Source organism: Coregonus clupeaformis, chromosome 16, assembly GCF_020615455.1.
Source record: "Coregonus clupeaformis isolate EN_2021a chromosome 16, ASM2061545v1, whole genome shotgun sequence".
Classification (NCBI taxonomy): Eukaryota; Metazoa; Chordata; class Actinopteri; order Salmoniformes; family Salmonidae; genus Coregonus; species Coregonus clupeaformis.
This window is the reverse complement of record NC_059207.1, coordinates 18,451,163-18,467,472: the sequence shown is the minus strand read 5'-3', so window position 1 is coordinate 18,467,472 and position 16,310 is coordinate 18,451,163. Positions and strand designations below refer to the sequence as shown.

The 16,310-nt window shown below is 41.4% G+C and overlaps 1 protein-coding gene across 1 annotated transcript; it reads right to left on the bottom strand.

The window, feature by feature from the left end:
• Positions 1–1,209: 1,209 nt before the first annotated feature.
• LOC121584040 (coiled-coil domain-containing protein 112) lies at positions 1,210–5,717 on the bottom strand. Its single transcript, XM_041899871.2, has 10 exons — positions 5,624–5,717; positions 5,025–5,137; positions 4,813–4,934; positions 4,610–4,699; positions 4,355–4,430; positions 3,873–4,263; positions 3,228–3,644; positions 1,690–1,785; positions 1,481–1,599; positions 1,210–1,403 (listed from the first exon to the last, which is right to left on the bottom strand). Exons 1-10 carry the CDS (start codon positions 5,672–5,674, stop codon positions 1,373–1,375), a joined length of 1,506 nt encoding a protein of 501 aa, XP_041755805.2. The 5' UTR covers positions 5,675–5,717; the 3' UTR covers positions 1,210–1,372.
• Positions 5,718–16,310: the final 10,593 nt, after the last annotated feature.

The window sequence follows — 16,310 nt, the reverse complement described above, 5'->3', positions numbered from 1 at the left end:
TTGACCCAAGTTGTGTGGTGCGGCGCGCAAGCTCCCTCTGGACAGCAGAAACGCAAACAAACAACACAATTCCACTTCGAGACACTTTCACTGACCCAACATTCCCCAACCTCTTCTACATCCCACCTGACACCACATATGGATCAGCCAGAAGGCAACGATCCATTATCTCCAAAAATCTCACCTCAACTGGGACAAAATCATCTTTATCACGGACGAGACGAGGCTCAAACTCGGCAGTCTCCACCGCACCTGTCGCCGCAGTTAATTCACCCTCGTCATTTTAAATTTCCTTCTGCAGCACACCATATTTAATCTTAATATGTTGCACTTTCAACCTTTTTTTCCTGCCCACCTTCTTACTATGGGTTCCTCTGACTCCATCTCCAAGTCCAACAACCATTCAGGCGTACTCGCCATCTTGGCCCTCTCCCCGAGAGGCGTTCCAAGCCCACTTCTCGTGATCCTCACAGCCTTCACTTTACCCACCACCTCTTCCACCAGTTTATATCTGAAACGGTTTCTCAAGTTTGGTATTTAATCCAGGTGGTCATCCTCAATAAACCGCATAAGATAAGTGGGGACTCCAGCAGAGCTCAACCTTTTTCCAACCCAACTTTGCTCAGTTTCCCATTCTTTTGCGTCCCAATTTTCATTCATTTTGGTACACTGGAGGATAAATTTCATTTGAAGAATGTAAAATGTTGACTGTCGAATGCACGTCTATAATAATATAAAATTTCACATTAATAACAAGACAAATAAGTGTAGGCCGACAGTTATTGGGCTCCCGAGTGACGCAGCGGTCTAAGGCACTGCATCTCAGTGCTTGAGGCGTCACTACAGACCCCCTGATTCAATTCCAGGCTGTATCACAACCGGCTGTGATTGGGAGTCCTATAGGGCGGCGCACAATTGGCCCAGCGTCATCCGGGTTTGGCCGGTGTAGGCCGTCATTGTAATATAATAATAATATGCCATTTTAGCAGAAGCTTTTATCCAAAGCGACTTACAGTCATGTGTGCATACATTTTTACGTATGGGTGGTCCCAGGGATCGAACCCACTACCCTGGCGTTACAAGCGCCATGCTCTACCAATTGAGCTACAGAGGACCACGTAAATAGACCATTGTAAATAAGAATTTGTTCTTAACTGACTTGCCTAGTTAACTACAGGTTAAATAAAAATAAAATTATTCATGTTTTAATTCAGATCATAAGAAATGTGATCATTTATTGTATAAAATAGGAAATTACACAAAGCAAGGATACAAGTGTGTTGAAATGACAAATAACCACACTGAGACATGAATTTTGCATGATCAATAAAAACAAATTAGCAAAGTAAATATTGGTTCCAGTCAGACATCCTCATAAGCCTTGTCTCCAGCTTGGGACAGCCCTGTAAGAAAATGATGATGATCATAGATTAGTTACAGATAAAGATGGGTGATTTGGGAATGTTTGGGGCTAATTCACCTATGAAACATCTGTAATACAGGTCCGCCCCCGGTGGGTCCAATCTCTTTGGTGCGTTCCTCCCATCCTTTGGTGGGTTTGCAGAGTCTGGAAGGGTCTCTGCTGATATGAGCCTCTGCCTAATGAGATCAAATGAATAGCAGACCATTATTGATGGCATACATTATGTGTACAATGGAATCAGTGCCTGCTGCTGTGTAAGGTCCTACCTTCTCCTTCAGCTTAGCCAGTCTCTTCTGTCTATCCAGATGCTGCTTTTCCTTCTCCCGTCGCTCCTGCACTTTTGTCTCCAACTTCTGGAAGTCCTGCAGATAAGTAGGTTAACCACTATAATTTCACTTTCCTCCACCCCATAATACATTTACATAAGTATTCAGAGCCTTTACTCAGTACTTTGTTGAAGCACCTTTGGCAGCGATTACAGCCTCGAGTCTTCTTGGGTATGACGCTACAAGCTTGGCACACCTGTATTTGGGAGTTTCTTCTCTGCAGAGCCTCTCAAGCTCTGTCAGGTTGGATGGGGAGCGTCGCTGTACAGCTATTTTCAGGTCTCTCCAGAGATGTTAGATCGGGTTCAAGTCCGGCCTTTTAATGGGCCACTCAAGGACATTCAGAGACTTGTCCCGAAGCCACTCCTGCATTGTCTTGGCTGTGTGTTTAGGGTCGTAGTCATGTTGGAAGGTGAACCTTGGCCCCAGTCTGAGGTCCTGAGCACTCTGGAGCAGGTTTTCCATCAAGGATCTCTCTATACTTTGCTCCGTTCATTTTTCCCTCAATCCTGACTAGTCTCCCAGTCCCTGCCGCTGAAAAACATCCCCACAGCATGATGCTGCCACCACCATGCTTCACCATAGGGATGGCGCCAGTTTTCCTCCATATGTGACGCTTGGCACTCAGGCCAAAGAGTTCAATCTTGGTTTCATCAGACCAGAGAATCTTGTTTCTCATGGTCTGAGAGTCCTTTAGGTGCGTTTTGGCAAACTCCAAGCGGGCTGTCATGTGCCTTTTACTGAGGAGTGGCTTCCGTCTGGCCACTCTACCATAAAGGCCTTATTGGTGGAGTGCTGCAAAGATGGTTGTCCTTCTGGAAGGTTCTCCCATCTCCACAGAGGAACTCTGGAGCTCTGTCAGAGTGACCATCCGGTTCCTGGTCACCTCCCTGACCAAGGCCCTTCTCCCCTGATTGCTCAGTTTGGCCGGGCGGCCAGCTCTAGGAAGAGTCTTGGTGGTTCCAAACTTCTTCCATTTAAGAATCATGGAGGCCACTGTGTTCTTGGGGACCTTCAATGCTGCAGACACTTTTTGGTACCCTTCCCCAGATCTGTGCCTCGACACAATCCTGTCTCGGAGCTCTACGGACAATTCCTTCGACCTCATGGCTTGGTTTTTGCTCTGACATGCACTGTCAACTCATGTCCAATCAATTGAATTTACCACAGGTGGACTCCAATGAAGTTGTAGAAACATCTCAAGGATGATCAATAGAAACAGGATGCACCTGAGCTCAATTTCGAGGGTCTGAATACTTATGTAAATAAGGTATTTCTGTTTCTAAAAACCTGTTTTTGCTTTGTCATTATGGAGTATTGTGTGTAGATTGATGATGTTGTTTTTAAAAATCAATTTTAGAAAGGCTGTAACGTAACAAAATGTGGAAAAAGTTAAGGGGTCTGAATACTTTCCGAATGCACTGTATATACAAAATACCTTGAGTAGTACCATTGGAAAATAATGATCCTCCACGTACCCTTTCCTGAAAGCGTTTGATGCCGTAGCCTGCCAGTCTCTTCTTCTCCTCCATTTCTGCCTGTTCCTGTTCCTCCTTCTGCATGTTCAAAAGTTCTTCTTCCTCCTTTTTCTGCCGAATGTGGGCCTCCAGAACCAGCTTCACCTCCAGCTGTCTCCTGCGCTCCTCCTTGGCTTGTCTCCCCTGCAGGATCTCCTCAGTGAGCCTCTGCTCCTCCTCCTGCTCCAGGCGCAGCCTGCGCTGCCTTTTCCACCCATCCAGGCGAGTCGCCGCCTCCCTCCTCTCCTCCTCGGCCCTACGCTGCTGGGTCTCAGCCTGCACCTCCCTCTCCCTCCTGGCAGTGCTCTCCAGCTCATTCTGGTGCTGCAGCCTTGTCGCCCTCTCCTGCTGTCTCTCAGCCTTCCACCGGTGAATGGCCTGGTGCATGGATAGTGAAAATGTGCTAAACATTAAGAAGATAAAACTAATATTGCAAGTATATTAGTGCGATTTAACAGCTCAAAACAAATAGCTGGCTGAGACATTCCAGAGCTCATAAATGGCGGCAGATAAATTCTGTAATTGTCAGGTACTGTTCTACCCACCCACAGTTGAAAGTGACTTTGGAAACTCATTACATTGCCTACAAAGTGAAGCCCAGTCTACCTCTTTCTTCTTCTCCTGGAGGTACAGGAGCTCAAGATACCAGTCTTCGTGCTGTTCAATGTCTTCTGGAGTTTTGCCTGGCAGGTAGAGCAAAGCCTCTTTTCTATAGGCTGGTTTGCCATTGTGCTTGGTCCACACCTTCAGAAAGCTCTGATGGTCATACTGGTCCCAGCCTCCTTGCTTCCCTCCAGTTTGCTGTAGGAACCTCTCTAGTGCGGTCACCTCTGGTGGGAGGTCCTCCTCTAGGGCTTTGGCCAGACACACCTTGGCTGAGGGAGCAGGGGGCAACTTTGGGTTTGTTTTTACAGCCAAAGACCAAGTCTCAATCTTCTTTTCAAAAGCACTTATCTCCTGGCTGCATGTCCTTTCCTCTTTCAATAGCTCCTCAAAACTAAAAAGAATAAGAAAGAGGCAGTTAATCTCAGTCTAAACTATAATCAAGTCATTTTGAAACATGCATTACATGACAGCTGTTACAATACCTTTGACGTTGGTCCTCCTTGTAAGTGTTGATTGAATTTTCAACTTCTGTCATTATTTCTTTCAGTTTCTCAATGACTAAAAAACAAAACAGCATTTCTAAGTAGTTCAAGTATAACAGCCTGTATAAAAGGTAGGTGAAGTGGGTATCAAATTGAAATGGCTTCATGAAAACATGTTAATGACTGAATGTCATGACTCCCCAATCTGTACTGTTTCCGTGCACATGTTTAACCATCAACCAGCATATGACTTACACTCAGGGGTAGGCTTCACATCAGTCAGCTGCATCTGAAATCTATTTACACCATGATGGATTTTCACCAGATGCTTTTGCACATTCATATCTGAGGGACAAAGAACATGAACAATGTGATAATTAAGGATGTTCAAATTACGTTTTAGTCTGTAAAAACTAAAGTGCCATACAAAAGAGTACTACAACAACAAAAATACACACGCTCAGTATTTCGATCATCCTGAAGTCCTTTTTCAAACTCTTCCAATACTCCAAATTCATCTGAAAGACCATTCTTCCTGTTTTGTTTATTCAACGTCTTCTCTTTCTCAAGTTTCTCAATCCTGTTTTAAGAACAACAGAAAATGAGTCTCAATACAATATATGTGCATGTATAATCTAAATTCCCCTGCATATTAATACGAGGAACTTACTGTTTTCTAAGCTTCTCTGCGTTTCTGAGAAACTCTGTCTTTTGTTGGGAAACTCTATCTTCCAAACGTCGTTGTGCATTGTTGTGGTGAGTACCTGTGATGAAGCCACCTTCCTTATGAGAAAACAAAGCTAGTATGAGCCAGGTCTAACAAGTAGTCAGCCAATACGTTTGCTGTCATTAGAAAATGCAATACCTAATATTATAGCCTGGGCTCAGATCTGTTTGTGTTGTCTGACAACTCCTACGGTGGTCATTATTTACTGTCTCTAGTCTGGGCTATAGAAGTTGGCAGAAATATCCCAAAAGAGTTGTCGGACAGCAACACAGAGTAAAACAAACGTGTATGTCATGTTTAAAGTGCAGTACGTTAGAAAGCAAGGTAAGTTACATTTAGCTAGCATAGCATACACACAACATATACTTCCTGTGTTTGTTGTTGGCAACCTGGCTAGCTGGTTAGCTATTTTGGTTTCCTTTGTTCTTAGCGAAGAAGCTTATCAGATTTTACCCAAAGTACAAATAATATTGTGTTGAGTATCGTTTGCTTGCTACTTACAACAATTTAAATAAATGTAAAGGACAATAAAACGTTATTACCAGGAGTTGTGTATCAAAAAGCTCTGTGGTTGTTATGGAGGCCATTTTCATTTTGAAATTATAAACTTTGATGAGACCACACCTGTTGAGCACAGAGTTTCTAACCCCAGAGGCGCAACATCGCGAGACTTTCGGGAACGCTTGCGAAACAGACCAAATAGACCAGGCCGGGGTTTGGAGTTTGAGAAGTCAATGAGAGAAGTGAACAATTATTGCTTAGTTGTTACTTTTCTCAAAATTGAAAGGCACAACCTAGATTCGAGCCAATGTCTTAAGTAGTTGAATATGTTAGTACTCTAACCTCGTGAAAATGACAAACTGCCACGTTTTGATTTTCGTCAAAAACAACTTTATATCGGAGTGCCTTTGATTTGATGGCTTGCACATGCGCAGTTCAGTGCGAGACGACCGTTTTGAGTTTAGCCAGCCAACGTCGCCATGACATCTTCTACAAGTGTGATCGGGGATTTCAGTTAGCTTATGTTCATGTCTTTGACTGTCCTCTCTACTGATTTAGATACACCAGCAGATGGCGCAGCTGGTCATTTCGATCTTTGTAGCTAATTTACTGGACAGCAGCTAGACAGACAGACAGACAGAAATGTCATCCAACTCTCCAAAATATGAATATCACCGGAACATACATACATACATACCTCGTCTGGTACATATTACCTCAACTACCTCAACTAGCCGGTGCCCCCGCACATTGACTATGCAACGGTACCCCCCTGTATATATAGCCTCCCTACTGTCACTTTATTCTATTGTATATATAGCCTCCCTACTGTCACTTTATTTTTACTTCTGCTCTTTTTTTCTCAACACTTTTTTGTTGTTGTTTTATTCTTACTTTTTTGTTTAAAATAAATGCACTGTTGGTTAAGGGCTGTAAGTAAGCATTTCACTGTAATGTCTGCACCTGTTGTATTCGGCGCATGTGACCAATAAAATTTGATTTGATTTGATTTGACATACATACTCAAATAATCTGCTGTCTGTCGATGATGAGGTTATTTTAAGACACCTTTTAAATGATGGCCAGCAGCCATAATTACTGTGCTAGATGGCTTGACAACTCTCTGGAGTAAGTGGATATGAATAGAAACTGAAATCCATTATTGAGGGAGGCTATTAAGGATGATCACCATTCCATGGGTGTAAAGGCATAGTGCAACATAAATAGCAAACGATCCAAGAACAGTACACGTTATAATTTCTTATTTTCATCTAAGGCTGAGAGAAATTAAAATTGATAAAGGAGATGTACAGACTATAGCATTATACTAACTGAAATAACAAATTGGACACATGGGAAAGCTAGGCAGTATTTTGGGCAGAATGTATGCAATAGGTCATATCAGGACTTGGACTGTCATTTCACAATAGTAATTATCATAGACAGATGACATAGTGTAAAACCAATAGTTTTATTGTAAGATATTCTGACTAACATATTGACAAGTTGCGTAGCACGTCTCCGTCCTTCAGAAGTGAGTTAGATATATTTACCGATGACTGGTCTGTGTGTATCAGTGTAATTTTGACTCTTATGGGTGCAGCTTGTTTTCAACTACCTTCTGGTTGATTACAAACACACACAGCAGGCATAGTAAAACCTTCTGACAGCTGACCACTGCTGCTGGTGTCCCATGAGAGAAACCTGAGCTGACATTGTCTTGAGTTTGGCCATGTTCGTAACTCCAGCCAGAGACTCCGTGAGGGTGTAAAGGTTTGAGCTTTGGGTGAACCTGGGACAAGTGGGAAAGTGATCGCTCTAAGTGTCTTTCCCTCTGTGCTTAGCTACCCTCCAACTCTCCCACTATGTGGTTCACTAACCTCACATGCCCACTAACCTAGTGTGACTCCTCCCCTTATTCTCTGCTGTGTGAGAAGACATGCTACTTACCTTTACCTACCTCTCCTACTCTTGACTTGATTTCAGGGATTTTTGTGTGCTGGTATGATGATTAACAATCTTAAAATATCAAATTGTAGTACAGAAATAAAATCTGATGAGAGGTCAATCTAACTTTGTCCAACAATAAAGTTGAAAAACAGATCCAGCACAAGACAATGCTAAGATTAAAGTATGTTCCCTGAGGATCACATTTTTATAATAGACAGGAAGTGGGTCGTTTTAGACAGACAATTGGGTCTCTGTCATGTCTTTAAAGGGATACTTCACCATAATTATAAATACCTCATGTAATGGATAGAAAGTAATCTCTGGCTCAGATTTACTGCAATTTAACATTAGAATCACTGGTATCAAGAAACAATGTTGAGGTCACAATTGCAACAACAAAAAAACGTGTGGTTGTCAGTTAGCTGAAGCTTTGTTTCCAGTTATGGATAAAAAGTAAGGTCTGTTTTGTGTATTGATACGGGATGGTACAAGGGTTTTCATGTCGCAACTATTCAAAGGTGTGCATGTAACACATGTAGCAATGTATTTGTTGTTTGTTGTTAACTGAGCTCAGTATAGAAACACATGGCACAAGCTGGGTTGACTAGGTGAAACGAGAGCCATATATTTCAATAGGAATTTGCATTGGATCATCTCGCATTGGTTTGTACAGTGTTTACTTCTTCTGTCTACCTCCTTGGTGAAACACAGTCCTGTGCAGGTATTTGTCACCACAAAATATCACTGCTTTGTACACATACAAAGCGCTTGAAGTGGTCTGAAATTGGTGGCGGTACTCTTTCTGGGTGCCATAGAGTACTGTACATATTTAGGTGCCAGAATATAGCCAATATTCTATAAGAGGTGACAGAACACTAGCAGTAGAAAACACACTGGTGTGTTCCTGTCCAAGTCAAGCACTGCACATACAGTACATTAGAAGCAAACAGTGTCCAGGGGTGGAAAGAGGATTGAAATATCCTACACAAGTATAAGTACTGTTACTTTAATGAAATCCCACTAGAAGTAAAACTACTGGTGTAAAAAACGGCTCAGGTAAAAGTTGTAATTCGTTGCTTTCCACCTCTGACAGTGTCTTCCCTCCATGGCCTTTTTTATGACGACTGGAGAAGTAATACATGTATTGAATTTGCCATGGCTGTTGTTGACCTAATAAAAAGATTCAGAAATACAAACTTTTTTTGAAATCACATGGTCTGTTTTTCTCAGAAGGATATTTGTGTCCTAGAATGCAACACAAGCTTCAGTCAACTCTACCCTTGTATGTTGGAGAGTGTGAGGCCTGCTCTGTAGGAGTGATAGTATTCCATAGCTACCTGTGTGAGCTGTGAAATTAGCTCATGGTAGGCATGCCACTCAAGCACAGGGTTGTTGTCACTTGCCATACGGCTTCACTTGTTGGGCACTACAAATGCTGACTAAACGTTTAGGCCATGACCTGACCTCCCTACCTCAGCTATGTTACAGACACTTCTGTTAACTTTTATGAGGCCAACATACTATATTATGTCCTCCTCTCTTGTTGTCTCATTAACATGTCAAACAAAGTGGTTGACAATTCAATGTGGACATAGAGAGCTACATAAAACTAGTCCACGGACTTTGGCTACACTGGATATTCAACCTTTTGTTTATAAAAAAAAGTGGCTGTCCAGACTCAATTCAATTTGTCATATGACATCAATGGATAATCTATATTAAGCATGTATCCGCTAAATTCATTTGTTACTGATAGCACGCCTTTTGGTTTCTTCAAAGGTCAGTAACCTTGCAGCCTACAACAACATCACTCCAAGGAAAATGATACCCATTTAAATGGCAATTGATAGCACAAACACATGCATAAAGTAGGTCAAGCATTAGTACCACAAGTATTAGTACCACATGTATTACTACCACATGTATTAGTACCACATGTATTAGTACCACAAGTATTACTACCACATGTATTACTACCACATGTATTAGTACCACAAGTATTACTACTTTTTTTTTGTTTTTTTTTGTGTACCACATGTATTAGTACCACAAGTATTAGTACCACAAGTATTACTACCACAAGTATTACTACCACAAGTATTAGTACCACATGTATTAGTACCAGAAGTATGACTACCACATGTATTAGTACCACATGTATTAGTACCACAAGTATTACTACCACATGTATTAGTACCACATGTATTAGTACCACATGTATTAGTACCACAAGTATTACTACCACATGTATTACTACCACATGTATTAGTACCACATGTATTAGTACCACATGTATTAGTACCACAAGTATTACTACCACATGTATTACTACCACATGTATTAGTACCACATGTATTAGTACATGTGGAAGGACTAATAGTAAACAAAATATTTCCTCTCTGCACACCTCTTGATGATAAGATTATTTCTGACATTAAAATAAATTCACCTCTTCCCCTTTAATGCAGTACTACTCCACTAAAGTTATAAATAGCATTCCTCGAATTTCTCAGAGGAAATAGTTCTGAGTGAAACACCTTGCTGGATGGCATGGCATTGGTCTCTGCTCACTCCCTTGCCAAGTTTCTCTGCCTGTTTTCTTGTGTGATGTATGAGTCCTTTTGTTATTAGCAGGAAAGCACCATGACTCATGGCATGTGTTTGTGATGCATCAGTCCAGTGGCCTGCTTGCAAGTCTGTTTCTGCTCTTTTGCCAACTCCTAATTAGAAATGAATGTAATTTTTAGTTAGTAGTAGTTTATTATTATTATTATTACTACTACATGTAGGCCGTACTTGGCAGCAAAAAGCTGAATTGCTATTCACAGCGCATACAAGTAATACTGTTTGGCTTGACAATGACAAGAGTAGGCAAGAGCACAAACAGATCTGGGACCAGGTCCATTCCACTGAATATATTAGGAGACATGTTGCACGTGTGAAAAGAGAGGTTGAACCCACATTTAAAAAAATACTACAGTTTGCTATAGAATACTATGGTACTTACTGTAGAATTGTATAGTATTCTGAAGTTAACTGTAGTATGGCACCGATAGCCCTGTTCATGGCTCCTGACAAGCATTTCGCTACACCTGCATTAACATCTGCTAAATATGTTTATGCAACCAATAAAATTTGATTTGTATACTGTAGAATACTATACTACACTCTGTAGTATCCCTCAATCATGTGTAGTACTTACTATATAATTTTGTAGTATACTGGTAAATACTATATTAAATACTGCAGTATTATACGCAAAAACACTGTTTTTTTAACTATAGTAATACTACATTATTTAATTTGCATATGCTCCACCCATTCACATCCCCCATATCCCAATTTGTGCCACTCATGAGTGAGAAACCTACATGCCAATTATTAACCATATATTGTGTTCCCTACAGGTTATAGAAAAGAGCAGAAGCACAGAACTATCTGTTCAGATGCCAGTTCTACAGAACATGGAAAATTTTCTCTTAGTATTTGCCCAGTAGGTTTCCTCAAGGATAATAATAAATAAATACAAACTTTAGTAAATACTACAGTAATGTCTGCAAAAACACTACAGTAAGTAGTATAGTATATACTAGATTTACTATAGTAATACTACAGTATTTAATTTGCATATACTCCACCCATTCCCATATCCCAATTTGTGCCACCCATAAGTGAGTATAGACCATATAGTGTGTTCCCTACAGGTTATAGAAAAGAGCAGAAGCTCTGAACTATCCATTCAGACCCCAGTCCTACCTACCTACAGCCTCAGTCCAGACCCTTCGCACCCCCCAGTCCACCACCAGTACAGGGGGCCACCAGTCAGTCAGTGGGTCAAGACCTGTGAACAGCCAAGAACCACCCAACAACACAAACGACCCCCTGGAGGCGCTCATCCACCTCCGCAATGATCAAACCTAGACCCCCTGTTTGCTCCCTCTGTCTTCCAGCCTCCATCGTCCAGGCTTGCCGCCTCATCGCTCCTCCTCCAACACCAGCCCAGGCAAATGGACATACCCACCTTCACCTCCACCTCCCGCTCCCTCTCCATCCCTTTACCCCTTCCTCCTTCTACACTTACCCTCTCACAGAACCAGAACCAGGAACCATTCATCACCACACCGGAAGTGGCGCGGAGGAGGGACCAAAACCTAGACCTTCACCTGGAGCAAGCAGGCCACAGGGAAGTACCACCATTGACCTCTGGGTCTAAAGCTCCCTTGTGTGTCTACTTGCTTCTCAGGTTGTCCTTCCTCCACTCTACAGATCCCGACCCAGCACCAGTTCCCGGGTCCTGGTTCCTGTTTTTCCCAGGTCCCCAGTCCCAGCAACAGACCCAGCACCAACCCCTGATTTCCAGCCCTGGTAACAGCATGATTTCCAACCTGGCCCCAACACCAACCCAGGTTTTCCTGGTCCCAGCCCCAACACCAGCACCAACCCTGGACACAGCACTGACCAACCACAACTACCACCTCCATCCAGCAACTGCCAGTCCAGACCACACCGCTTCCACTCCCCCAACACAAAGACACTCAACCACTCCACCAGAACAACCATGACTGACTGACTAACTAATTGATAGACTGATTATTCATTTTAGGATTTTTTTCTTGTTGTTTTTCTTTTGATTTGATTAGCTTAAGTTGGATTGATTACTTATTGTTTTAGAATTTTAACCAAATTGATTTGAAATTGTAACATTTTGGAACAACCAAATAAATTGACCTACCTACAGGTTATGGACATTTTGCTTAGTATTTCCCTAGTAGGTGTCTTCAAGCAGAAAGCCCACACTTCTATGTCAAAGATAATATTAACAGGAAATACTTAAACAAGAATACATATAGGAGCAGCTCAACGCTGCCTGAGGAAGGCCTCATGTACTATGCAGAGCTGCTCCTGTTTGTATTATTTTGTAAATATTTTATGTTAATAGTTCACTAATGTTTATTGCAACGTACTGGCTGCCTACTTGTCTTCTTTGTTGGATTACCGGCCATTTAGGGGCCTACCTTCCCACTGCCCTCATCTCACAGATAATAAAACAAAAAACACTATAGTAAATACTATAGTATATAAATATAGTAATACTACAGTATTTAGAGCTATAGTATTTGTTAATATGGGACAGCCTAAAAAGGCCCTGTTGAAAAAGGCAGATGGTGGGGATTATAGAAACCTGAGGACTGGAGGTTGCAATGTAGAGACTAATCATGGGTAATGCACACTACCACATAAATCCAGGGGCTCAAGCATCCATGCCAGGAAAGTGAACTGGGCCTAAGCAGAGATAGCAAACAGCACCCCAATGCTAAGCTAACAGCTGTTCCCCCATGTCACTGTAGACACAAGAGAGCCCCATCTCTCAGATCAGTGAGAGGGAAATACTACTATTCACAGCACAGTGACTAGCTTGACCTAATATACACTCCCCATCTCTTGTTCTGGATTCTCACTGGATCAAAAAATATGAATCACAGACAGTCCTGGAAAAGACAAACTAGGGCATAGCGATGTACACTACCAGTCAAAAGTTTGGACACACCTACTCATTCAAGGGTTTTTCTTTGTTTTTACTATTTTCTACATTGTAGAATAATAGTGAAGACATCAAAACTATGAAATAACACATATGAAATCATGTAGTAACCAAATAAGTGTTCAACAAATCAGAATATATTTTATATTTGAGATTCTTCAAAGTAGCCACCCTTTGCCTTGATGACAGCTTTGCACACTCTTGGCATTAATCTCCCACTAACACCATAAAAGAACTAGCAAGGGTACTGCACTTGCTGCCCAGAGGAAGACTAGAATAGCTCTGAAATGGCATTGGTGTAATCATGCCACCTCTTCCTATAAATATGCCCTGTTGTTTTCACAGTTGACTCAGTGGGGTGAGCCGTTGCACAGTGGTAGTTAGGAAGATTGGTGCCTGCCTGCTCAAGTGTCCCCCGCGCGTCTATTTCCCAGTGAAAGCTTAGCTGAGGTCCCGCTTTAATGGTCTGTTGACATTCTGTTCCACATGTGCCCCTCGTACCCAGAGTTTCCCATGTTATTACCCTCTCAATTCTAAGCTCTGGGGAGGGATCTTAAATAGGTCATGCTTTCTTCGTCTAATGGTTCTGTCTCTCCTTATTGATAACAATTCAACATAAGTGAATCTTTAAAAGCTAGTCTCAGAAAATAAGTATGTTCAGAGATAAATACAGTGGAAGTTTACCATTTTCATTACTATTCACAGATGAAGCACTATAATATTTTCTCTAGTTGCTTATAGAAGTGTATCCTGTTTGTTATACGGCTGTCATAGCACCTGCACCCATATGAAAAAATACTAGCGTATACTATGCTCTAAATACTGTAGTATTACTATATTTATAAACTATTTAATTTCGTGTTTTTGCGGTCATGAATGTAGTATACCATAGTATTCACTGTAGTGTTTTTGTGGACATGACTATACACTGTAGTAGAATTTACTACAGTACAAATATTGTAGTATTACTATAGTACAAACTTTTTTTTTTTTTTTTTTAAATACTATAGTAATTACTGGGTTTTTGAAGATATCACTGTAGAGTCTTTAAATGTATCATCTTTGACATAGAAGTGGGGTCTTTTTCCGTGAGGAAATCTACTGGGCGTTTTTGCCTTAAGTAGCCATCTGTCTTATGTAACCATACCAAACGTAACATATCATACTAATCTGAATGTCCTGGATTTACCTTTACTATGATACATCTAGTCTATGAGACCAGGCTGGGAGTCTGAAAAGACAGTTCAGAGCTTCAGCTCTTTCCTATAACCTATAGGGAACACAATATATGGTCTATACTTGGCATGTAGGTTTCTCACTCATGCAGGGCACAAATTGGGATATGGGGGGTGGGAATAGGTGGAGCATATGCAAATGACATAATATAGCTTAAAAAAGTAGTGTTTTTGCGGACATTACTGTAGTATTTACTACAGTGTTATTTGCGGATAATACTGTAGTATTTAATATAGTATTCTACAGTATGGTACAACATTCTATAGTAAGCACTACACAATCAAGGATACTAGTATGTAGTATAGAATTCTCCAGTATACTACAAAATTATATAGTAAGCACTACACGATCAAGGGATACTACAGTGTGGTACAGTATTCTACAGAATACTATACAATTATATACTAGGTAATATAGTATTCAATAGTAAACTGTAGTCCAAATTTTACAATGGAGACTCATTTTTCACATCGGCCGATACTAATGACAAATCCCAACACTTTACTAGACAAGTAAAGAGCTCCCATATGAGGAAAAGGGAATTTCATTAGAGTACCACCCTTCCACACACAGGAAGCAGCGCAGGTCCTAATGGCACTTGTCATCTCCTGTCAAACTACTGCAACTATGTTGGTTGGGCTCCCTGCTTGTGCCAGCAAACCCCTGCAACTTATCCAGAATACCACAGCCTGCCTGGTGTTCAACCTTCACAAGTTCTCCCATGTCACCCCGCTCCTCCGCACACTCCACTGGCTTCCAGTCGAAGGTCGCATCCACTACAAGACCATGGTGATTGGCTACGGAGCAGCAAGGGGAACTGCCCCTCCCTAAACTGCTCAAACCCTACACCCCAACCTGAGCACTTCTCTGTCCTGGCACCCTAACGGAGTGGAAGGAGCTTCCCCCCAACGTCAGGACAGCACAGTTCCTGCCCATCTTCTGAAAACATTTGAAACCCTTAAATAAAATCACAAATCTTTTGAAAATGATTTCACAGGTACCCTATTTTACATGACATGCCTAAATACTTAACCACATAGTCTAATAATTACTGAAATAACACATGTTATTTCAAGTTATCCCTTTGAAACTCAATAACACGTACAAATAATTTTCCTCCTTGCTCAGTTTGTCTGGGCAGTGTCTTAACAGCATTCTAAAAACATACTCTGAGCTGGGAGTTGTCTTGTGGATACAGGCCCTGGTCTCATTTAGGGAGTGCCATCTTCCTTCAGCCTGTTTTATGGGCATTGTACTGACTGGAACACCTGCAGGGAGACATTGGAGTGAGCCCTTATCTAGGACATGTTTTCAGTGGGGCATTATTCTAAGGCACATTATTTTAAGACCCGACAGAAGTAGGCTGAGCGTCAAATGCCAAAAAGGACAGTGTGTAGTCCATTGAAGAAAATAGTTTTAAAAGGGTTGGGTTCAATGGGTGTGCAAAGTCCTTTTAGTGGTGAAAAAAAATAAGCATCCACAGTATTGCAATGAAAATAAAACCTAAAATGTGTGACCATAAAACTAGGCTATTTCTCAGAAGAAATAAAAACTATACAATTTACTCTCATGCTTGACAAACTACAGACAGACTGAACATGCTCAAGCAAACATCCTGTACCCTCGTTTAAGTTTTAAATGACTTTTCAGACAAGAGCTAGGCTACCGAGTTGAGAAAAGTTCAAAGATATTACGACAAAGAAACTAAAGTTGGTCTTGACCATGTTTTGTACAAAAGAGAAACAATAACATAACCAACACAAGTCTTTGTTCAAGCACCATGGCCAACTAGACAGGCCTACTGTGATCGATCAAGAGTATCCACCCTACTGGCTACAGGCATTCCTCACCCCATTACTCATCAACAAAAGCACATCCAGTAACTGTGCGACATTTTAAAGTGCTGGGGAATAGGTGTGTGCAGGAGAGTCACTACAGAGAAAAATGTAATCCTGTTGCATTGCTACTTGGGGCTGAATGAAAACACTGGGAAAAAGAGG